This window comes from Dreissena polymorpha, chromosome 10 (assembly GCF_020536995.1).
Source record: "Dreissena polymorpha isolate Duluth1 chromosome 10, UMN_Dpol_1.0, whole genome shotgun sequence".
Lineage (NCBI taxonomy): Eukaryota > Metazoa > Mollusca > Bivalvia > Myida > Dreissenidae > Dreissena > Dreissena polymorpha.
Window position 1 is genome coordinate 81,995,973 of NC_068364.1, and position 25,614 is coordinate 82,021,586.

At 34.3% G+C, this 25,614-nt stretch overlaps 1 protein-coding gene across 3 annotated transcripts in view; it reads left to right on the top strand.

Annotated features, from left to right (window-relative positions):
- The window catches only part of LOC127847358 (myosin light chain kinase, smooth muscle-like), a 65,933-nt gene extending 51,911 nt beyond the window's left edge, over positions 1 to 14,022 (top strand). For all 3 annotated transcript variants that reach the window (XM_052379216.1, XM_052379215.1, XM_052379217.1), the window contains 9 exons: positions 2,881 to 2,955; positions 3,383 to 3,418; positions 4,452 to 4,539; positions 4,985 to 5,188; positions 5,838 to 6,047; positions 7,079 to 7,210; positions 8,331 to 8,483; positions 9,102 to 9,222; positions 12,410 to 14,022. In XM_052379216.1, the coding sequence (XP_052235176.1) occupies positions 2,881 to 2,955; positions 3,383 to 3,418; positions 4,452 to 4,539; positions 4,985 to 5,188; positions 5,838 to 6,047; positions 7,079 to 7,210; positions 8,331 to 8,483; positions 9,102 to 9,222; positions 12,410 to 13,228 (1,838 nt within the window). In that variant the 3' untranslated portion in view covers positions 13,229 to 14,022. The remainder of the gene's footprint in view (positions 1 to 2,880; positions 2,956 to 3,382; positions 3,419 to 4,451; positions 4,540 to 4,984; positions 5,189 to 5,837; positions 6,048 to 7,078; positions 7,211 to 8,330; positions 8,484 to 9,101; positions 9,223 to 12,409) is intronic.
- The last annotated feature ends 11,592 nt before the right edge of the window (positions 14,023 to 25,614 follow it).

Below are 25,614 nucleotides of genomic sequence, written 5' to 3' on the forward strand. Positions count from 1 at the left end.
TGTCACTGTTTTGTCAAGGTTTTCACATGAATTCCAGTTTGATATGCTGTCAAAGTCATTGTTTTGTCAAGGTTGTCACATGAATTCAAGGTTGATTTACTGTCAAGGTTACTGTTTTTTCAAGTTTGCCACATGAATTCAAAGTTAATATGCTGTCAAAGTTTCTGTTTTGTCAAGGTTATCACATGAATTCAAGGTTGAGTTACTGTCAAGGTTACTGTTTTGTCAAAGTTTTCACATGAATTCAAGGTTGATTTGATGTCAAGATTGCTGTTATGTCAAGGTTGCCACATGAATTCAATGTTGATTTGCTGTTAAGGTTATTGTTTTGTCAAGGTTGTCACATAAATTCAAGGTTGATATGCTGTCAAGGTAACTGTTTTGTCACGGTTGTCACATAAATTCAAGGTTGATATGCTATCAAGGTTACTGTTTTGTCAAGGTTGTCATGTGAATTTAAGGTTTACTTGCTTTCAAAGTCACCGTTTTGTCAAGGTTGCCACATGAATACAAGGGTGATATGTTGTCAAAGTCACTGTTTTGTCAAGGTCGTCACATGAATTAAAGGTTTATTTGCTGTCAAAGTCACTATTTTGTCAAGGTCAACACATGAATTAAAGGATGATTTACTGTATAGGATACTGTTTTATCAAGGTTGTCACATGAATTCAAGGTTGACTTGAGGTCAAGGATTTTACAATAACATATGTTAATTTAAATGTAGGAGTTACTGATTTATAAAATTCATTTCCTCAATTAAAGGAAGTTTTGAGGTCAGGGTCAGTATATGATTTCCAACTCAATGTTTAGCCAAAATATCTATGTGAGTTGATGCCAAATTGAGTTCTCAGTCACTCTTTTTCACAATCATTATGCAATTCAATGGTGATATTCATTCTAAGGTCATTGTTTTGACAGTAAGGTAGAGTTTATTGCTTTATTGCTTGATTTTTGTTCAGCATTTTTTTACAGGGATGTGCATATTGAATGTTTTCCTTTTTAGCATTGTTTAATCGATGTTGTGCAATTTACACCCAGCTTTGCATAACTTGTGCAGTGAATTAGGTTATGGTTTATAGGAAATAATGTTTTTTTGACTAATTTGGGAGACATAAAAACATGCTGTGCTTAAATTTGCAAATAGGCTTTTAGATGACAAAATATACATGTATAGTCAATTGCACAATCATTATAATTTGTATTTAGTTTTCTTCATTTTAAAACCCTATAAAGTTGTATTTTGGAATATGCATATGCATGACAATATTTTGAATATGCAGATGTCTGACAAATTAAAATGTATGGAATGAGTTTTTTCATTGTTTTCACAACTTCCACATTTCTTGTGTGATTTCATCTGTGTTTTCTGCCACTAATTTTCACCTTATTTAAAAAGAGTAAAATGAATACAAACATCATTTAGACACTTTTCTTGTAAATCAAGATTATTCAAACTTTTAAACACGACAGCTTGAAACAATTGTACTCTTCCATAGTTCGGCAGCAGAAGATTTTACCAGTACACCAAAATTTTGGTAACAAAAGGTCCCATAATTTAAGCATTTTGTATTATCCAAATACCTTCAATAACTGACTTTGTTGAAATATATTAGAGTTTATGTTTTTCAATTTTCTAATTGTCATGGTATTTATTGCAAGGACAAATTGGCAAAGTAAATAGTATTTTTATATGTAAGGTGAACAACTAATACATTGGTGAATATAAATGTGAAACATATACTGCAATAAGGGTGTTTATGCATATTCAGTTGTTTTTTTATAAGAAATGAAAATTGTTCCTCTAATTATATGCATAATTAGGTAGCGCAAATGTAATGATTCAACACTGGCTATTGTATCTAACACAATAGATATCACAATTATGCAATTCATATTGTGTTGTAGACGACTAATTCAAAACTGGTCCCAGGAATTGCTAAATATTTTTCTTAAAAAGAAAACACTAAAAGTTGTTGATATTAGATTATAAATATTTCATAAATAGACTGCGTGTCACATTAATTATTTAGATAAAAATATTATATATTTATGTAAAATATACTTAATATGTTAAAATGTAACTATTTGTATTACACAAATTGTCTCTCCATCGCTGAATTTTACATGGATCAGTTTTGCATTGTGCCTAGTTAAATAGTGAGTATTATTTATCTTTTAGGCTTTATAGTTTGCCGTCATTTCACATTCATTCAGTGAAGGTCATGTGACTTTTAAAGTTCCTTATTAAAAAGTTCTGTGTTGGCTTAACCCTATCCTACTTTGAAGCAAAGTGAAAATGGCTATCTGCAAACAGCATAAAACCAGAACAGCCTGAGAGTAACTGGCAGTCTGTTCAGGTTTTATGCTGTTTGCTGCTCATCAGTATCTAAGATTTGGAGATGAAGCCTTTAAAACTTGAATCTAATAAGTAAGGTCTTAAATTTAAAAAAACTTTCCAAGGGACTACAAATGCGTGAAAATACGTATCTAAGTTGTAAAGGGTTAACTTTGATGTATAAAACCAATTGCAAGCTAGTGAAACCATTTATTTTAAGGAAATAAATGTCCACTTAAAATTCATCAGTGTTTCCATGTTAATGTTCCTTAATAAATTGGTTATCTGATTTGATAACACCAGCAAATAAGACTGGTTCTACGCCACATTATTAACTCTCATTTCATTTATCAGAAATCCTTGTTTTCAAAAATTATAAAAGTGATCATTTCAAATCTAAGCATTCAAATGTGTCACAAAATTGTTACTCAAAATCGAACGTGAAACATTGTTGATTGGTGACCTACACACCTCGCGAGCACACTGGTGCGCCTGTCACATGACCGTCACATGACCCCTGCCTGTCACATGTCACGTGTTTACAGATGTGTTCATGCACGAGACTAATGAGCCATTCACGCCCCTGTCAGAATATGGTCTAGTCTCGCCTCTCTCACCAGGTATGTAGAATGGTTACTCATTGCAAACGACGTTCTCGATAATCACATGCAATGATCGCTTAAAGGAACTTTTGGCTTTTTGAAGACCTTTTTGTCTTGACTGTAAATTAACATTTTTTGGCTGAACTATAATTAATAGTTATTAATTTTTATACATGATTTAAATAATGTTTATTGTGCGTGGTTTATAGTGACTTCTGTAATGACTGTTTGTTTATTAATATTCAAAGTTACTTCTTTTTTCATTTTAAAATTAGTATCTGATTTTCCATTAGCGATACTTATAATGTTTGTGGAGCTTATTTCATTGTGCATAGAAATTGACACTCCAAAGGGCCTACATTTCACCTGTGTCTGTTTTAACTGGATGTGATGTGAATTGTTTTGATTTGTAAGGCTTTATATAGTTTCTTGCATTTATTTTTAGTTGCTTTGCCAAGTAGAATTGATCATGGTGATACTGGTAATAAAACACTTTTTGTTCTGCATTTTCTTTGGGTTTGTATGCAGGAAAGGGTTTTGTTTGTTGAAGGGTTTGTGACTGGGTTTGGTTTTTTGAAATTTAGAAAAGAAATTAAAAATAGTTATGTTAAAAAACATGGGTTTGGTTTAAAAAAAAAACAATTTATAAATGCATATAGTTTTGCATTGGTTGTTTTTAAAAAAAATAATAGATTGACAAAAGAGTTTTGTTCTTGCATGAATATTTTGCTGTAAAAGGATTGTTATTTTAATATGATTATGCATGCTGTCATGGAACTAAAACGTTTAAAAATTGTAACAAACAAGTTCGTTTTGTTAATACAGTTTCACTTTGCTAAGAAATTCAAACTCTGCATGATAAATCAAGTTTTTTTAAATAGAATACCATATGTTAATTTATAAAGGGAGCTTTTTACAAGTTGAGTATTGTAACTTTACACTAAAGTTTCATTACTAGTTAATAATATTGAACATTTATTTTCATTCCATAATTTAGTAATCAAGTACTCTCTCGTCCATTATTTTCATTACAACTAACATGTCTTTACCTATCTAACAAACATTTTTCTATAGAGTTATGTAGTTTCAATTTTATCTTGTGTTGCATATAATATTTCTTTGAATTTCTCTTACTTAGTGGTCTGAATTGTCTTTGTTGTCATTAGTTTGAATTTACTGAAAGGTTTTTGTGTTCAGGAGATTTGTCACAGATTATATCTATTTGACCAGATTAGCCATTTTAATGTTAGAGGAAAAAGCTGAAATAAAAAAAATGTTTAAAAGACTGTAATTTGTTATTGATTTTTCAATATAAAAAATAATGTGTAGGCATGCATTTTGAAATAATTTGGAGGTTCCATTATTTCTTATTTTTTTTTTTTATTAAATATAGTCAATTAATGTGAACTGATATGTAAACAAATTGCAAGCCTTTGCAGATGTCTAGGATTCTCTCCTTACATTCTCAATTAAATTTTTTTGTTTGATGAATGGGTATTTCTTCTCATCTACAGATGAAGTGCCGTTTGAACATCGCGAGGTGACACTCAAACCTGGTCGTGTGTTCGAAAACTTCTACTCAACCATAGAGGAAGTTGGAAAGTAAGTGGAAAATATTGACATATAGAATCTCAAGTCATTATTTTTGGTAAAACAAATTAGATGCAAAAACATCAACAAAACAATATAATGTCAAGATGTAAATTACATTTTAGGAAAAAAAGCAAGAAAAACGTCTTACAAATATTAAGTGCAAGTGATCATGACTGTATGATTAACACATCAAACGTAAATCAACATACTCATTTCCACTAAAAAATGAAGTGTCATAGCACTGATTTTGTTATAATGGAGGTATGATAAACACAAAAAAATGGTTACTGTCCAATTTGAACATGCTCAATAATTTTATTCGATGCCCCACCTGACACTTGAATATAGGGCAGTAAGCTGTTATTTTCTATATATAAAACCCAGTATAAAGTGGGAATACTTGATATCAATGATCTAAAAAAAATAGTTCTGTAAATATTTGATCACCTTTCAGGGGCAAATTTGGCACCGTGTTCAAGTGTGAGGAGAAGGCAACGGGCAAGATCTGGGCGGCGAAGGTTATCAAGTGTAGCGACGAGGCACAGAGAAAGAAGTTCAAGCTTGAGATCGAGATTATGAACCAACTGCAGCATCCCAAGATCCTCCTGCTCTGGGATGCGTTTGAAGGCCCGCGCAAAAGCATCCTCGTCATGGAGTAGTAAGTGAAACTGTTGGGCTTTTTGTTGTTTGCTGTCAAACATCATAATTATGAGGATTATCTATAGAATCTATGAGGTATAAGGAGACAAACCTTGGTTAATTTACTAACCAATGACCAAACCAGAACCAAATTGGTACACACACCACCACACATTAACATATTTATAACTAGGGCCATTTTTGTTTTTTGTCCGATATTGGAATTATGAGACACATCTATTGACCTCCTTTGGAGAGAAGTGTATATATACGATTGTTTGTGTTTTATTTAAGGCAAATGACTGATGCCTGATTAAAAACCAAATTGTGAAACCCAACACAAAAAATTATCATGTTTAAAACTATGGCCGCCGCCTTTGAGGCAATGGATGCCCATTTTTGGGTTAAAGCCAGTGGAGAGGCATCGAAAACTGCTATGAAACTCATCTGTTTTTGTATAAAAATGTAAGTTGGGCCCTTAACATTTTATTAAATTGACTTTAAATTCAACCAAAAAGTGAGTGTCATTAAATTAAAAAATGGTGATTTTTATTATAGACCATGATATTATGAAACAATATGTTTGTTTGGTAGCACTTTATTATATCATTTAGGTACATGATTAAAGCCCAGTTTTGGTAGATGATAGGAATCATGTTTAACTACAGTATCGGAGGGGGAGAACTGTTTGAGCGCCTGACGGACGACGACTTTGACCTGTTGGAGCGTGACTGTATCCAGTTCATGCGGCAGATCTGTGACGCGGTCCACTACATGCACACGCGCAACATTCTGCACCTAGACCTGAAGCCTGAGAACATCCTCTGCATCAAAAATGAGAGCAACAAGATCAAGATTATAGACTTTGGTCTCGCAAGGTGAGAACAATTAGATCAAGATTATAGACTTTGGTCTCGCAAAGTGAGAGCAATTAGATCAAGATTATAGACTTTGGTCTTGCATGGTGAGAGCAATTAGATCAAGATTATAGACTTTGGTCTTGCAAGGTGAGAACAATTAGGTCAAGATTATAGACTTTGGTCTCGCGAGGTGAGAGCAATAAGATCAAGATAATAGACTTTGGCCTCGCAAGGTGAGAGCAATAAGATCAAGATTATAGTCTTTTGTCTTGCAAGGTGAGAGCAATTAGGTCAAGATTATAGACTGGTCTCGCAAGGTGAGAACAATTAGATCAAGATTATAGACTTTGGTCTCGCAAGGTGAGAGCAATAAGATAAAAATTATAGACTTTGGTCTTGCAAGGTGAGAGCAATAAGATCAAGATTATAGTCTTTGGTCTTGCAAGGTGAGAGCAATTAGGTCAAGATTATAGACTGGTCTCGCAAGGTGAGAACAATTAGATCAAGATTATAGACTTTGGTCTCGCAAGGTGAGAGCAATAAGATCAAAATTATAGACTTTGGTCTTGCAAGGTGAGAGCAATTAGATCAAGATTATAGACTTTGGTTTTGAGTCGTGGCATGATAAATGAATCCCATATTGCTTTTACAATAAATGTAATAAAAAAGTTTTCAGTTTTTTTTTCTTGGAAAATTTAGCATGTCACACCTCAATTTGAGTGTAATTTTCATGATAATATCAATCATTTTAAATGACTAAATGTGCTGTTTGTGTACATTATATGAAGTTATATTTGCCTGTTGTGTGTTCGGGATTTTTTATGATCACCAAATATTAGAATTCAACAACAAAATCTCAATCCTTATCCTACAAACCTATTTGTTGCTTTTGCCAAAAATATATTTTTGATGGCGGCACATGTCCAAGGCCAAATTATAGACAGTATAAAGTAACGGTTTTGTTAATTTTAAATGACATTCACTCGTTAAACAAACACTGAAATATATTTTCATGAACATTTATGCTTATTTGATACATCCTCTTGCAGGTATTATAGGAAAGGGGAGAGCGTCCGTGTTCTGTTCGGAACTCCAGAGTTTGTTGCCCCCGAGGTTATCAACTATGATGAGATTGGTTTTACCACGGACATGTGGAGCGTGGGAGTAGTATGCTATCTTCTGTAGGTATTTTTTCAAATATAACATGATTAGTTACTAAATTTGTATTGGGATTCTTATGACAGATTAAAGGGACCTGTTCACACCTTGGTTAGATGATGATTTTCAAAAGAATTGTTAAAAGTTAACAAAATAATGTATACATAATGTTTAAACAAGCAAAATAATACTCCTGACTTAGAAAAAAGTTTTAATTTTTGGTTCATTAATGAAATGCTATATATATTTGCAATTTGAAAAATACCTGTAGATTAAGCATAGAGTTTCTAATTCCCTTTTGCTTCCAGGGGTCTTAGGGCAGGCTCTTTTTATGCCCCCGGTAGGGTGGCATATAGCAGTTGAACTGTCAGTCAGTCCGTCTGTCAGTCTGTGCGTACGTCCGAAAACTTTAAAATTGGCCATAACTTTTTTAATATTGAAGATAGCAAATTTATATTTGGCATGCATATGTATCTCATGAAGCTGCACATTTTGAGTGGTGAAAGGTCAAGGTCATCCTTCAAGGTCAAAAGGCATAAAATCCAATCCAAGGGAAGTAATAAGCTTTAAAAGGGAGATAATTTCTTAACCTGCCAAATGATATATTGAAATTTTATTTCAAAGCGGCCCAATAGGGGGCATTATTTTGAGGCAGGTCGATACATCTGTAGTCGAGAAGACGCTGGACGACCTGTAAATAAATCTCAAATACACACACCACACACACGGGCATTATTGTGTTTCTGACAAAACACATCTCTTGTTTATAACTTTTTATTATATTTTCTTACTTTTTATAATAAGTTAAGGGTTTTCTACATTATAGACTTGTTTGTAAAGATATTTAATGAAAACTTTTTATACATAAGAAAATCTGTGAACAAGTGTTTTCAAAAAAATATTTCACAATATTTATTTATTGTTAAATTTATCCAAAAATTATCATATCATTTGTACAAAGTAGTAACAAATCTCTTCTTTAAAAGCATAGATTTTAAAATAAAAATATTGTTCACCCTTTTTTTTTGGTGGAGGGGGGGGGTGGGGCGTTTCGGACTTTAAAACTGTGACTAACGGTACCATGAAATCACCTATATTATTTCAGCTAGCCATTGATGTCTATGTTCACTATGATATTTCCAGACTGGCAGGGGACACCCCATTCAGGGGGGACTCTGATGTGGAGACTCTCACAAACGTGACAAAGGGCGAGTTTGAAATGGATGAAGAGGACTTTAACAGTGTATCCCAGGACGCAAAAAACTTTATCAACAGTCTCCTCATGAAAAACAAAGAGTAGGTAGTTTTAAACCTATTTATTTCACGTCTATTGCATCTAAAGCCTGAAGCTTATTGAAACACTCTTCCTGGGTAGAACCAGTACATGGTGTCTTTTGTGGAGATAAAAGGATGCTCCCACAGTGGGGATCGAACCCATAATCTCCTTGGCGCTAGGCAGACACCATATCCACTAAGCTAAGGAGACACACATGAAAAAAGTATGTAGATTACGTACCTGTATACACCTTGGTGAATTTCATTAAACTAGTTGTTTTATGGTGACATAAATCAGACCATAGATAATTGGTTTGTGTCAAAAACCCTACAGAGATGGATTTGTGATATTTGGAAATAATAGATGTATTTGCATAGTGACCATAATATTTCAAATGAATATATAATAAAATAAGACATATTTCTAAAGATGTTTTTTTTTTTTTTATAATCTGTCAATACAAATTATTGGTAACAGCAAAGAGTTTTACATAGACCATTTTGTTTTCTTTCAATAAAAAATCTGCAAATACTTTTAGAATTGATAACAAACAACATGGTTTTTCTATTGCAACAATTAAGTTGAACAAAAATACATTTCCCGAATCTCCATGACAACCATTTTGCTCTCGTTTCCAGCAAGAGACTGAGCAGCCAGAAGGCCCTTGAGCACCCGTGGCTTGCAGAGGACACACAACTGAAAAACCATCGCATAAACACCAAGAATCTCAAGCGGTTCATGGCGCGCAGAAAGTGGCAGGTGGGTGTTGGTGTGTGAGCACAACTTATCTCAATAAAGTGTATTTAACCTTTGCATGCTGGGAAATTTCTCGTCTGCTAAAATGTAGTCTCCTGAATTTCTAAAATGAGCATTTTCTACAGTTTTTTTTTCAAAGAATACTATCAGAATAGCAAACAGTTTGGATCCTGATGAGACGCCACGTTGTGTGGCTTCTCCTCTGGATCCAAACTGTTTGCAAAGGCCTTCAAAATTCGGTTCCAGCACTGAAAGAGTAAATTAGCTTTTAACAAATCAGTATTGGTTACATATTGTTTTCTGGGCAAAATGCACAATAACACATAAAAATACACACACAAAACAGACAGTGAGCTTTTAATTAAATACTTTTCCCAGAAGTGAATTCCTCCTCTATTGAAATGAATTTTCTGATGCAACAAATGTTCTCATGCAAGTAAGATTCTTATACAAGGAATGTTTTAAAGTTTGGAATTTTTACAATGTAAATAATGTGCTAATGCAAGTAACTTTTCTAATGATACAAGTATTTTTTCAATGATGCAAGTAAAAGTATGAATAATGTTCTAAATACATTTTCAATGTATTGCATTACTTTATTCTATTGAATGGTTGTTGTACAATAACGTGTTAAAATATGAATAAGATGTTGTTCGTCTAATAATTTCTGAAACATAAGTTATTTAATATCTTATAGGATGTTGTTTTTTTTAATCATCTTTTTGATACATAAAATGTATTGTTTTGATGATAAAAAAATGATTTCATTTATCTATACCCTTTTTCTAAAAAATGGATTTGGTTATGGTAAATGTGTATACATGCTCAATACATTAAAGCAAGTGTGAATGTATGATCTTTACCATGTAAAAAAAGTGCCAATTTTAATAGAGTGCAAATAGAAAAAAATACTAACAAAAACACTTTAATATGGAATAAATCAATAAATACAAGTGTCCAAATTTTATCAATAAGTGCTTTGTAACCTTTCTGAGCTGTCAATTCATTATATAAACTTTTTTTTTCGTTTCATAATGAACAGTTAAAAAACAATTTATCATTTAATTTTTTTTTAAATAAATATGCGTTAAAGATCAATATTTTTATTTCCTATTAACAAAAATACACATGTTTTTACTGCTTTAATGTTTACAAAACTGTAATAGTACACTAAAATGTTTGTTGTAAGGGTGTTCATAAACGCTCACATGTTTCCTGGTTTTATTGCTACATTTTGCATTGTATTGTATGGTTAGGTGAAGAAAACACTGGGCATAAACCCTTTCCCTCTCAGAAGCAAAGTAAAAATGGCTTTGTGCAAACAGCATAAAACCAGAACAGCCTGCGAGTAAATGGCAGTCTGTTCAGGTTTTATGCTGTTTGCTTCTCATCAGTGTCTAAGGTTGGAAGAAGCCTTAAAAACTTGAGTCTAGTAAGAAAGGTCTTAAACTAAATATAACGTTCTAAGGGACTCCAAATGCATGAAAAAAACATTTAAAGCGGTAAGGGTTAATAAGTGATATGTTGCCATCTAATTTATTAAGATTTCATATAATTTATAACCGACATTTTTCTGCAAGATAGTCTACTATTGTAATGCCACTTCTCATGTTAATCATTGTCAACAATTTCAAGTACTTAAATTTTGAGCGATGTAACAAAAACATTTCTGCCGCATATGATAAAAAAAATTTAGATTACCATTTCCAATTAGTGTGTGATGTCCCCTATAAATTGCAATAACTCCCTAATTATAAAATATTAAACTAAGACTGTTCATTCTCCACAGTAACAGGTGCACATTTAAAATGTTCATCAAAGCATTGGGTGTAGGACATCATGTTTATCTATATACAAATATTATATCATATTCATCATTATTTGTTCAATTTCCAATGCTGAAATATATGAGCTGCGTTCTGAGAAAACTGGGCTTAATGCATGTGCAAAAAGTGTCATCCCAGCAGTGCTCCAGCTAGGCCTTAATTGAAGGCGCCCCACCTGCCCCTCCGAACCTCCGCCCTGCCCTTCCTAGGGCGCCCCCCCCCCCCCCTGCCCTTAAAAAAATAAATAAATATTTTTTTTACATTATGATTTATATAATATTAATAAATCTCTTATTACATTATAATTATTTTTTTCTCTCATTGTAGACATTATATTTGAATGGTTTAATAATAATGGGAATAATAGATTCTAACAATAATTAATAATATATAAATTATCATGCAAAAGGAAGCATTCCAAAAACGCCAGCGCGCTCAAAAGTGCCCTTTTGACAAAAAATCCCCCCTGCCCTTTTCAAATCCTAGCTGGAGCACTGATCCCAGTCTGCACAGGCTAATCAGGGACGACACTTTCCGCCTAAATTAGATTTTTGCTAAGAAGAGACTTCATTTAAACAAAACATGTCAAAAAGGGGAAAGGGTCGTCCCTGATTAGCCTGTGCGGACTGCACAGGCTAATCTGGGACAACACTTTAAGCACAGGCATTAAGCCCAGTTTTCTCAGAACGCGGCTCATATAGTTGAGCACTCAGTACAACTTATTTATGGTTTTGTCAGCTGAAGTTTTTCCATTAAAGCTTAAAGCATAAACCCATTCCCACTTGGATGCAAAGTGAAAATGACTATGTGTAAACAGCATCAAACCAGAACAGCCTGCAAGTAACTTGCAGTCTGGTTAGGTTTTATGCTGTATGCTGCTCATTAGTATCTAAGGGTTGGAAATGAAGCCTTTGAACTTGAATCTAGTCAGAAAGGTCTTTAGTTAAATAAAACCTTTTTAGGGACTTTAAATTGGTCAAAGTACGTAGCTGAGTGGTAAAGGGTTAATATTTTCACAATGCTTTAATTGCATGTGAAACTGGAGTCATTATTCATGGGATCATTGTATATGTAATAGAAACTATAAGAATTCTTAAGTTAGGAACACTAATTTCAAATTACATTTTTGGCAGCTATTACCTGTCGTGTTACTGAAAAATAAATCTGCAAACATATTTAAACATACTACGTTGAACAAATGCAAGATTTGATGCTTTTTTTTCTTATCTTCTGTTTCTGATTTACATATTAAATTGGCAATGGTTCCATGAATGTCAATATATTGGAACATTTTCTTATCATTTTATAAATATGTTTTGTATTATTTATTTGGTGATGGACACATTTTTTATATTCATTTACAGAAAACCGGAAATGCTATTCGAGCTTTGGGGCGGATTACATTAAGTCAAAAGATGTTAAAGAACAACAACTCTACCAAAGATAGTAGCTCTTCAACCGCTTCTGGTGAAGGTTCACAATCTAGTTCAAGTAGTAGTCTAGGGTCAGGTGGTACATTAACAGTTACTGAAAATAGCACTTCCTCTTTAAAGGAAAGCACCAGAAACAAGGAAGTGACGGCCAATAAAAAGGGTGAACATTCAAATGTGACCAATCAGAATAAAGGTGGTGGCTCAGCAAAACAGACACATACAGGTGATGGACTTGATGTAAACAATTACACGAAATATGATCAAGACCTTGAAAAAAGAATGTCTGATCATCTTGCAAGTGTGGATTTAAATTCAAATGAAAGAAACTCTGCCCTTCCAAAATCACCCAATCAGAAATCTGGAAATTGCGACGTTTCCATGCAGAAAACTGATTTGTGTGACAACTGCATTAAAAATACATCTTTATATCACAATTCTCATTCACAATCAATGAAACCATCTTGTACCATATTTAACAAGAAAATGGTGGACACTCAAGCGTTTCCAGGAGACGTCGTTAGATTTGACATTGGATTTGAAGCAGACGCACAAACAACAGTGACTTGGTATTTTGAAGACGAGATAATAGTGGAAGATAACCGCCACAGTATTCTAAAAAGCAAGGAAACTTGCTCATTGATAATTAAAGACGTCTGCGAGGATGACGATGGTGAATACTCATGTAAAATCGTGAATTCCAAAGGAGAAGATGAGTGTTCTTCAGAACTCATCGTGTACGGTGCATTATGAAACAATCTGGAATATGGAGTGCACTGACGATTGGAGTTTGAATATCAGTATTTTGAATTCACAGAAACGAATAATGTTTTATTCGAAATCTGTTTGAGTTCATCCCAATCATGTAAGATCCAATGAGAGTCTCTCTCTGTGTCTGATATATTCATTTATGCAGATGAGTGGACTTTGTCATGAATATGCAACATCTTACATATGCATGAGGTAATGAGGTACTATACTGTGCCAGTTAAAACAATCAGGTTGTATGTAACCCCTCCTCTGGTCCAATCAGAGTTGAGGCTTTTACCTGATAAGAGATTTGAAATTAACCAATCAAAATCAGTCTGTGATTTACTCCAGACTGCATGCAGACGATTGATAAAGAGACAGATACACAGATTATGACAAAATATAATCGTAGCTCCAAGCCTCATAGCCCTAGTTTGTAGTAAGTAGTGCATGATAAATTTGTTGAAGCCTTATTTATGCAATTTTTTAAAACTAGAGACAGATCCAATTAACAAAAACAGACAATAGAAAACTGTTATTTAAAGTGTTATTCTTAAGAGTTTTAATAAATGCATTGTTATTGTTGTTACATTTAAATAATTATAATATCAAAAGTGAAAGGGTAACACGATCATACTATGTATCTATATTTTTAATTTTTCAAATGTTTACGGCTTCTAAGATATTATCGTGTGTAAGTTTTTCTACAGTGTATGATAAACTATGTGATTCTATTTCTCTCTAAAATGCTTGTATTTACTGACAACGCTTGGCCATCATCAACATAGACATACACCTCTTGCTAACACAGACATTGCATTTAAGGAGATGACATGTTTTCTTGATGTTGGCCATTTTTCGACTTTTTCGACCCTCAACTATACAATCCCTGATGAGCATTTTATAGAAAAATGAGTTCAGCTGAATTTCTTTGTGCAATTTTTGTGTTATATTGTGTAGTTTATTAAAGTTTACAACTCTGTAGATATTCTGGTTACATATATGTAGTTTATATATTGTATATCCAAGTGTTATTCTGTAAATATTCTGATATTTATTAATTTTTAGTAATCATAGCTGTCTTTCACTAAAATAAGATGAGCATTTTTTATTATTTTTATTCTATACTTAATAAGAAAATGTTGATGTTTATGTATTATTGGTTGTATTTCTACAACAACTAAACCTGTTCTCGGCTGCATACACTGTAAATAAACTTTGGTGTTCAATAAAATCTATAAAATAATTTGTATTTACATTGATCCTGCTCATACATGAATTCAGAGGTGCCAGTATTAATATTGTTAACCTCTCACAATATCATATATTTTATCTTCCTTTCTATTTGTATTAGAATGTTATTTGAAAATAGACACCCAAAATAGACCCAATAGAGATAACCTTTTTCTAACAAAGTATTCAGCTAATGTGCCTTGTTCTGAGAAAACTGGGCTTAATGCATGTGTATAAAGTGTCATCCCAGATTAGCCTGTGCAGTCCGCACAGGCTAAATAGGGACGACACTTTTCTCATAAACTTGATTTTCGGTAAGGAGAGACTTCCTTGGAACTAAAAATACCAAAAAAGCGGAAAGTGTTGTCCCTGATTAGCATGTGCGGACTGCACAGGCTAATCTGGGACAACACTTTACGTACATGCATTATGCCCAGTTGTCTCAGAACGCGGCTAATTTGAAAATAGACACCCATAATAGACCCACTCAAGAATAAGTTCAAATTATTTTTGAGAAACCCCTCATCTGTAGGTACAAACAAGGCTGCCCCATGTACAATTATTTCAAAATCACATGCCACATCAACCATTATTATTTAAATGAAATTACCAATAGTTTAAACCCATTTATTTTAGCTCGATTGCATAGAAAGCCTAAGCCTATATGAAAAGCTCTTGAGTGTTTCCTGGGATTAGATTCAGTTCTTGGTGTCTACATGTATATTTGGGAAATCTAAAGAACGCTCCAACAGTGTGGATCGAACCAGTGACCTCCAGATTGCTAGGCAGACAACATATCGATTACACCATTGCGACCTGACAAACTACCATTTACGGATTATATGGGACAAGGATGTTTGTATCTGTTATGTACAGATTGGATGAGTTTTTCCAAAGTTAATGATATCTTGATAACAACTTCACTTCAAACTTCAAGTGACCAGTAGCATCTGTCCATTGGTCAAGTATAGAATAAATGGACATGAAAAGTACACATACATGTATATACTCCAGTTTTGTGAAAAAGCAAGTTATATCCATTGTATTTAAAAACAGTGACGAAAAAGACGGTATTGCAGTATATTTAAGAATGTTAGACAGCCTGTCTTGATTTAATATATCATTTTCATAATGCGCTTGAAATAGAACACGTCTTCTTTACCATGTAAGAATATGTTCGACATTGCATCATAAACTTTGCAGTGAAAACCCAGATCAGAATGCAAACTATGACCATTGGGTCCGAAAACACAACAAAACGCCATAGATTCCCATGTCCTTGAGTTATTAACAGTTCAACAACAACAACTACATATTAAGGCATTTTGGGGTTCCCCATAAATATACGTTTATCCATTTGCTAAAAAGCTGTATTGAGCAATAAATCAAAATGTTGAAACAAGCAGTGACATCTTATCTAAATGATGTGTTTTTATCTAAGTTGGAAAATGAGCACACTTATAAAGGCAACATAAGGATCAATGTTTGACTGTTTGTATGCATACAGAGGCGACATGTTGATCGAAAATGAGTACACTTATACAGGCAACATAAGGATCAATGTTTGACTGTTTGTATGCATACATAGGCAGCATATGGATCAAAGTTGGAAAATGAGTACACTTATACAGGCAACATAAGGAGCAATGTTTGACTGTTTCAATGCATACATAGGCAACATATGGATCAAAGTTGGAAAATGAGTACACTTATACAGGCAACATAAGGATCAATGTTTGACTGTTTGTATGCATACAGAGGCGACATGTTGATCGAAAATGAGTACACTAAAACAGGCAACATAAGGATCAATGTTTGACTGTTTGCATGCATACATAGGCAACATATGGATCAAAGTTGGAAAATGAGTACACTTATACAGGCAACATAAGGAGCAATGTTTGACTGTTTCAATGCATACATAGGCAACATATGGATCAAAGTTGGAAAATGAGTACAGGCAACATAAGGATCAATGTTTGACTGTTTCCATGCATACATAGGCATCATGTTGATCAAAGTTGGACAATGAGTACACTATCACAGGCAACATAAGGATCAATGTTTGACTGTTTGTATGCATACAGAGGCGACATGTTGATCGAAAATGAGTACACTCAAACAGGCAACAAAGGATCAATGTTTGACTGTTTCCATGCATACATAGGCAACAGACAGATCAATGTTTGATTGTTTGCAAAATGAGTACACTAATACAGGCAACATAAGGATCAATCTGTTTATATTGGCAAAACACGTGCATTTCTTGAATAATGTGTACACATAACAGCAATACAAGGATCACTGAGTAGGCCAGTTAGAGCACTTTATAAAGGCCACATATGATAGCACATGTAAAAGATTCAAACACATATATAGGGCACATGTGTATCATTTAACTTGTACACATATGTAAATACAATACAATCTTTACAGTAGAACACTTGTAACAATATACACACACCATATACAAAATGTATATTACAGTAGAACAATTGTATAAATATATAGACAACACATGTATCGCAGTAGAACAATTGTACAAATATACAGACAACACATGAACCTTAGTAGAACATTTAAAGGCAGCAAATGTAGACAGTAGAACAAATTTTGACTTATACAGACATCATGTGTCACACAGAATAACAATTGTTCACATACATTGCCAGCATATGTAACACAGTAGAACAATTGTACACATATATTGCCAGCATATGTAACACAGTAGAATAATTGTACACACATATGGCCAGCATATGTAACACAAAAGATCAATTGTACACACATATTTACAGGCCATGTATCACAGTAATCAATCGTGCACATATATTGCCAGCACATATACCACAGAAGAAAAATTGTACACATATATAGACTGCATATGTATCACAGTATAAAAATAAACATGTATGCATATATAAGCAGATCATGCACCAAATAAGCTTATTTTTAAACATGGGTAACTCAAACTGGTTTGAACATGGTTTGCGAGTACTGTATGTATCGCAGAATTACATTTGACATCCACTTGTATCATAAACGTTTGAACGAGTTCATTTGTCGAAAAAAGAATTCAACATTAACCGATTTTATTGAAAGCACACATACGGAAATGATTAACACTTTTTCACTAACCAATATGTGTGTGTGTGTGTTTGCGTGCACGTGCGTGTGCGTGTGCGTGTGAGTGTGTGTGTGTGTGTGTGTGTGTGTGTGTGTGTGTGTGTGTGTGTGTGTGTGTGTGTGTGTGTGTGTGTGTGTGTGTGTGTGTGTGTTCGTGTGTGTGTGTGTGTTCGTGTGCGTGCTTGTGCGTGCGTGCTTGTGCATCTGCATGTGCGTGTGCGTGTGCGTGTGTGTGTGTGTGTGTGCGTGTGTGTGTGCGTGTGTGTGTGTGTGAGTTTGTGTGTGTGTGTGTGTGTGTGTGTGTGTGTGTGTGTGTGTGTGTGTGTGTGTGTGTGTGTGTGTGTGTGTGTGTGTGTGTGTGTGTGTGTGTGTGTGTGTGTGTGTGTGTGTGTGTGTGTGTGTGTGTGTGTGTGTGTGTGTGTGTGTGTGTGTGTGTGTGTGTGTGTGTGTGTGTGTGTGTGTGTGTGTGTGTGTGTGTGTGTGTGTGTGTGTGTGTGTGTTTGTAAATGGTGGAAACCCACTTCCGGTCTTTCGTTACACACCAAACAACCCACTACATATTGGCAACCCACTACACGAAACCTGGTAGTGACTTTGACATTTTGTTTTTTTCGGCTAAATTTGACATTATCTTAATAAAAAATGAATTTTTAACATGGAATTGACTTGACGGTTTTTATTCGCAATTGTGTGTTGCCGTACACGCATAGCAATGTTGCCATTTTCATGTCTCACACATTTTGCCCCAATAATTGCGCGCATGCGCGCATATTCCAAAATGTCCTCCAATACTGAGTCCAACGTGATGGGGAATTAAATATAAGGTATTTGTATGCTGAATACGTTATTTTTAAATATGATATTAGGCGGTTAGATAATAAATGTTATTCTTGTTTAAAATAAACCGCACGTTGGCTGTTAAACTGCTTCTTTTCGGATATAAACAGACACGATTGAACTAACGAAGGTCATTCGTCCTAGTCCAAATTTTTGACGCTCTTAAATATTAAGCTACTTTTTATATGGGTAATATTTGGAGAAAATTTCCAAAGAAATTAGCCCATATAAAAAGTATCTCTAAATTATTTGCGCGTCTTATAAATGAGACTACATTCGTCCGAGCTTGTATTGAACTGGTATTAAACATTTTCAGAAATCAAAATAACCTTTGATTTAATTTCCATTAGTATTTGCCAAATACGATTTCATTGATTGTAGTTTTGTGAATCGTAATCAGTAACTTGTCGGCTCGTTACGTACATTGTCATTGTACCTAGTCTTAGCTCGTAGGCCTACCCTACAGCATTGTACATGTAGGTGCTGAACAAATTTGTTGCAAACCTAAAAGGCTAAATGTTTTGTGCAATAGGTAACATTAAAATTTTCCGTCAAGTTCTTCTTCTTCCATGTGATATCATCATGAGACCTCAAAGAATTTCAAGAAAGGGTGTAAGTGGGCGTACAACAGGATGAAAAAAAAAATGTGCATCAATGAAGGGAAGCATTTAATTGTGTGCCAATTCTTCATATATATGAGTTGATTGTTATAAAGACGAATTGGTTGTTATTGCTTACAATCGGTAATTTTTGGGCATGCGCAGTCACTGGTTGGCAAAAGCACTGGTTACTGATATGGAAAATATATGCAGTTAGTCATGTTTTCATCAGAAAATAAGTAAGAACTTCTAAAATAATTACTCAAACACAATCAATGAATATAATAACTATATCACGCCAAACCAACATCGGCTTTGGAATAATTGTATTGTTATTTTTTGTTATAATTAGCCTAAATGATTGACACCGCCCATTGGTCTTCAACTTAGAAGCAATGTCAAATGACTTCAAATGTTTTTTTTAGTGAAACAAAAATACAATCTCAGGGAATAATCTACATGTGCGTCCCGCATCTATGACGCACAAATATCGAAATAGACGCACAAATATCGAAATAGACGCATTGTTTTGAAATATGTGCGTCCACTCGGACACATTGCTGAACTGTATCCGTTAACGCATACGCGAATCACGATAGGTACGAACCATCTTGTGTACGAGTCAAAAGTGTAGCAATGAACGCTAAGTTTAACCGAATGAGGCTTGAAGACTCCAGCAAGTCTTTTGATTTGCTCTAGTCGAGCCGCTGATGTATAATACGAACCAATTAGAATCGACCTTTAAAATAGAACGTGTTATGATATTTTCTCGAGTCCTCGGATGAAAACCTGCTTTAACTTTGTGTAACTTAGTCATAAATAATACAGAAAAAAATGCCTCCGAAATAAGGTGTTGAAGCTTAATAATCCAAAACAAACAAATCTAAACTTTAATAATGGTAGGTAAATGGCTCGCAATGCGGATGTAAACAATAATATTATCAAGCTCGCAATTCGGATGTTAACAATAATATTATCATCGATTTGAATCAAGTTGAAATGTTATGATAGGTTACATTCGTGTAACAGATAATGTTATAGCCTATGTGAAGGCAAACAAGATAGTGATAACTCTGAATTTGTTTGTTTTTTTGGTTTCAACAAGTTTTTGAGATTATTAAAAGTTTAATGCAAGTATAGTTATTGAGCTAGTGTGATTTAGACATATTTTCTTCACTACTTGGTATCTTTCAAAATTTGGGACCCATTCTTTTTCTAGGTGGACTCATTAATTTTGGCCTGGGACTCATTGGTCTTAAATCTGCGAGTTCAGGGACCCTGAATCTTATGTTTTCTATAAAAGTTATTTTTTATAAATAATATAATTGAGTTTCACTGTGTTTTAAGGATTTAAAATTATTGTGGAAATTACAGTAATTTTCAACATAATCAATAGATAAGCGTTAAGCCAACTGCCTTTTGCTAACCAGTGGGCAGTCTGCAAATAGCAGGTGCGCATGACCTCACTCGTCGACTTTTCTATTACACATTACAGTGTAGGCTACTTTGCTCCTTATTTTCTTGTGCAGTACAGCATTTATATAACACTTATACAAATATTTTCCATATAGACATGAATCCACAAATAAATTAATTGACCGTGGCCATATTGGCTATCACGTGACCCCGCCACCATCTTAGTACGGGCAAATTTGACAAATAACAGCAATGTAGAATTTATCGTCAAATTATTCGTGTAATAATTAAGGCTGAATTTGCTGTATTTTTATTCCCCGCCATAGTCGGAGGGATATTGTTTTGGCGTTGTCCGTCTTTCCGTCTGTCTGTCCGGATCCATATCTTGGAAGTGCTTTGGCGGACTTCATTGAAACTTGGTATGAGTATATATATGGATAATAGGATGATGCACGCCAAATGGTGTTGTACATCATCTTTTAATAACCATACATGCCAGAAATTTTCAGGTCAAAATGGGGACATTCCATTAACAATTTCGGGACATTTGACCAAAGAGCAGGACACCTAAAACGATCAATCATGCCAACTTTACTGTAGTCAGTAATCAGGACATTACTTACAAAACCTAATAATTTCTGGCAAATATAAGCGATTAATGTGTTTACGAATTTCATGAACACAAAAGTTCTCAATTTTCCCAAAGTAAACACACATGTGCACAATGCGGATGAATCAATAACGTGAAATGAGGGGCATGCCTCTATTTGACTTCAATTTTGGACAGGGGATGCGTAATTGTTCAATGCGATGTGCGCGCATCGAGCATTGTTTTATTCAACCAATCATCAATTAACTCTAAATTTAGATTGATGCAATAGGTTCAAGTTGTTTTCTGAAAATCAGTAAAAAAACGCAAGTATAAATTTATATCAAACTTCAATGTGTATTGGTCAGCGCTCGATTTGCTTGATATACAAACTGGTGTTTTGACAGGTTTTTTAGCCTCAGCTGGTATAATACACAGAATAATGTGTAAAAGAATCTTTGGACTTGATTTGGGCCATGAAATACAAATGCAGTCGGCTTTTAATTCACTATGATGCATCTATCGCTAGCAATTAGCGACCCCTATCATATAAACACCGTGGTGTAAATGCCCGATTAAAATCAATAATTTGCCGATTGAGTACTGATAAGGTGTCAAAAACAACTCTGGATCTCTCGACTAGTAGATATCGTTTGTTAATAAGGGGGCAATAAAGGGATTAGCGATGGTAATTTAAGCTAGACGGGGCTTTAACTGCGAATTTTATTGTGACCTTATAGAACATTATGTCATTTTGTAGGAATGTCGGTAAAAATTGTGTCACATCATGACACCGGGACAAACACCCCAAAAACAGGACTGTCCTGCCAAGATCAGGACGTCACTCTGGAATGTATGGTTAATAACAGAGTTATGGCCCTTTGTATCATTAAAAAATGCTTTTTTGTGTGTCTGGAGCCATATTTTGAAAGTGTTTTGGCGGATTTCATTGCAACTTGGTATGAGTGTCCAGAGGCATATTGGCTGGGCAGTGCCCCAGATAATTATTTCGGAAATAGGGTTTTCACCCACTGATTTTGAAAAATAGGGTGATTTCATTCTTGGAATAGGGTGAAATGAGTTATAAGATGTATACAGTAAAACCATTGCTGCTTTACTTCTGTTGAAGCTGCACACAATTGTATTGATTCAATAAAACTGTAAACTAATATAATTAACTTTAATAAACTGATGTTTCATAACATCTTTAATCCTTGAAACTGTCAATAATTTCAACATTAAACTTTAAAAAAATCGATAACACGAATGATTCGGCACTTATTGGCTCCTGCTTACTTGGTTCGAAAAAGTTAGCGATCGACTGATATTTTGGCGCAACAATTGCGGATGTCTTTCTCTTAGACATTTTTATTACGCATCGTATTAGAAACTGAAAGTACAGACACTTTACAAATACATGCACAATGAACGACGGATTAAGTCAGATTGAAAACGCATGTATGTCGTTGTAAATAATTCGGTCAGCCGCTTTATTTAACTATGAAATCTAGTTTGCAGAGCGTTTGAATAGCTTTGACTGTTTTATTGCTCCGTCATCCAGGCGCTTGCTGAATAAAAGCGTCGCCGCGTAACGAAAATAATCACAAAAAATAATCACAAAAAATACCTTAAATGAGCAAAGTATTTTCGATCAAAGCTTTTGTATCGTACGCATCAAATAAGACGAATGTGCATAAAAGGCAAATCGGGTGCATTTTCAATACGCATGATATTGTATTTCTTTGCGTTTTTAAACATTTTAATAGGGTGAAAGACGCAGATACGCAGCTTATCTGGGGCACTGGCTGGGGATATGTACTCTTAAGAATTTGCTTGTTTTTTATAGAAATCCTGTCAGTTATGCCTTTTGCTTAAAACACATTTCTTCTTTGAATTTTATTATCTGAAGATAATTATAAAGGTTATTTCCACATATAAAATCTTAAGAAAACTTTGTGAATTATAAGGTTAATTACTCAGGAGACGTTAATTAGAAATTTAGCGAAATTTTTAAAGATGTATGACAGAGATATACAATTTCTTTGAAAATCAGATATCTGCCTTTGATTAAAACATTGTTATATCTTTATATAAACAAGAATATAGTTCCAGATATACACATTAAGAAAATGTATATGATTCAATACTGAGATAGTGAGATAGAAAAAAGAGGAGTGTATGTCACAGTTCAAGCGCGGTGGTGTATACCATATGTTTAATGACCGGACTTTAAATCAACCGAATATACATGTATATTCATTTAAGATTAAAATTTTGAGCTTCTGTAATATTGCATACATACAATATACGTATTCACTATCTAGGTTGGCGCTAAGGAAAAAAACTTAGTCGCCAAACCTAGGGGGGTCCGGGGGCATGCCCCACCTGAAAATTTCCTGAGCAAAATTAAGACTATTTTTGTCTGAAATTAGCCCTTTTTTTGCTTGAAAAATTTTCTTCGCTGGTGAGCCACTTGCTGACATTTTGCAGGAGATTTTTTTGTTTACACAGACACCGGTGGCGTAGTGATAATGATACATTACCACCGTAAAACAGTTTTCAGTACATGTGGTATTTAGGTTAGAAACCTTTAAACAGCCCTCCCGTCTCGGTAGTAATTATACAACATTTTATGAAATCCAAACAATACTTTTTTTCATTTTTTTTTTGTTTTTGAAGAAATGCGTGAGAGATTACTTAGTCAGCATGAGACCGTCATTCCATGTCAAAAACCGTGAGACTCACGGCGAAACCGTGAGACTTGACAGGTAGATGTTTCCGATTCTGCATTCACGTCTGCACTATTTTAGACGTCTTCGGATCGCGAACCTAACATTTGGTCATTTCCTGAGCTTACATTATTCTGTCCGCTTTCTTTTCTAAAGAATTGTGTTAATTTCTGTTGCTTTGACTTTCCATTTTCGTTCACAGCATCCATTTTTCCCAGAATCTGCAACTCGCTTTCGAAATCGGTCTTTCATGTCGCATAGCTACCGTAAAGGGAAGTAACTCATATCTACTTTTTTAGCCAATCAAAATCGTTGTTTCTTTGGAAACTAGTTTTAAGTGGCTATGTCAATGCCATAACTCTGCCCATCTGATTAAGTGACAATTCCGTACTGGTCGATTCGATGACGTTGAATCGTAACATCTAGAGCATAGGCCATTACACGGCACGCTTCAGTGATTATCACGTAAATCTCCAAGTAACCCAAATACTCGAAAAGTCTGGTCGCAGTGTAAAGCATGACCACTTAAGACATTAGCCATGTGGATTATCGACCTAGGCCGTCGTCATTATCCCCTGGGGCCTTTCCGGTAAGGGTAATGATTGTGTAATCTAAGCGATGTTTCTGGCGTTTTATACGGTCTGAAAACAGGCATTTAGAGTGTGCATTTGTAAAGCATAGGGTCTTTTTTTTCAATCGCCAATTTCATGAAAATCTTATTTTTAATCGACAGCCAGGAATTGTAATCGCCAATGGCGATTTTGGCGATCCGTAACGCTAACGTAGACTATATTGACATTGAAAAACTAGCCGAAACTCAATTGTTTAAAATTAAGAACAGGAAACAACTCATTTTAAAATAATGCATATTGGCCTGTAGTTAAAATTTTGTTCTTGTGAAAATTTAAATGCAGGCCATTGTGTCTGATTCAAAGGATACATACACAAAAACATCTGTTTTATATCTATATATTACCCTCCACATAAAAATATTGAAACACATGGAGAAAATCGAAAAATGTTTACAACTTCCATTATATTACATTAAACTCTGTACTAATAGCTTATAGTTTATAGGCATTAATTCAATGTTTTATTTATTTATATAGAATCTAGAGCTACTGAGTCCATAAAAATATGTTTTTACCTGGATAAGAAATATCTTCTATCAAAAATATAGATCTGCTTTGGTTATCTTCAATGACTTCTGGAATCCACCATGATTCAGTGTACTGTAACCACGCGCGAGGGTACATATTTACGATAAGGTCATAATACACCAAATAGTTTCCCTATATAATTCAATGTAAAAGCGACAACTTTGAGCGAAAATAAATGCAACATTTTGCACATAGAGACCCCCATAACCATACCTTTTCTTAAAGGCCATTCTAAGCGGAATCGATTTATGCAATAAAAAAGATATGTCATGTACAATGCAAGAAAGAACTTGACACAAATCAAAATCGACTGTTTTTGCAACTTTTTTTTTCGGCCGTTTCTTAGTGGAATGTAACCTTTTCTAGTGCAATGGTTTACTATAGTCTTCAAGTGTATCATATTTCAGGGATTCAGTAGTGAACACCTATTCATGCCCTACCATTATCTCCGCAAGATAACACCTGAATAATGGTAAAAAGTGTAAAACATGCCTTCCTGTCAACTATGATATTTTTTTAGAGAGTACAGCCCTTCATGAAGCGATCATTTAGTGTATTGTAACCTATAAGACAACGTTTACTGTTAACATCGCGAAAAATAAGCACTTCTCGATACTTATAAACCTATTTTCTATGTGCATGCCAATTTTCAGACCGATCTTTCACGTAGAAGTGCTTGAAAATGCATTTTATTATAACG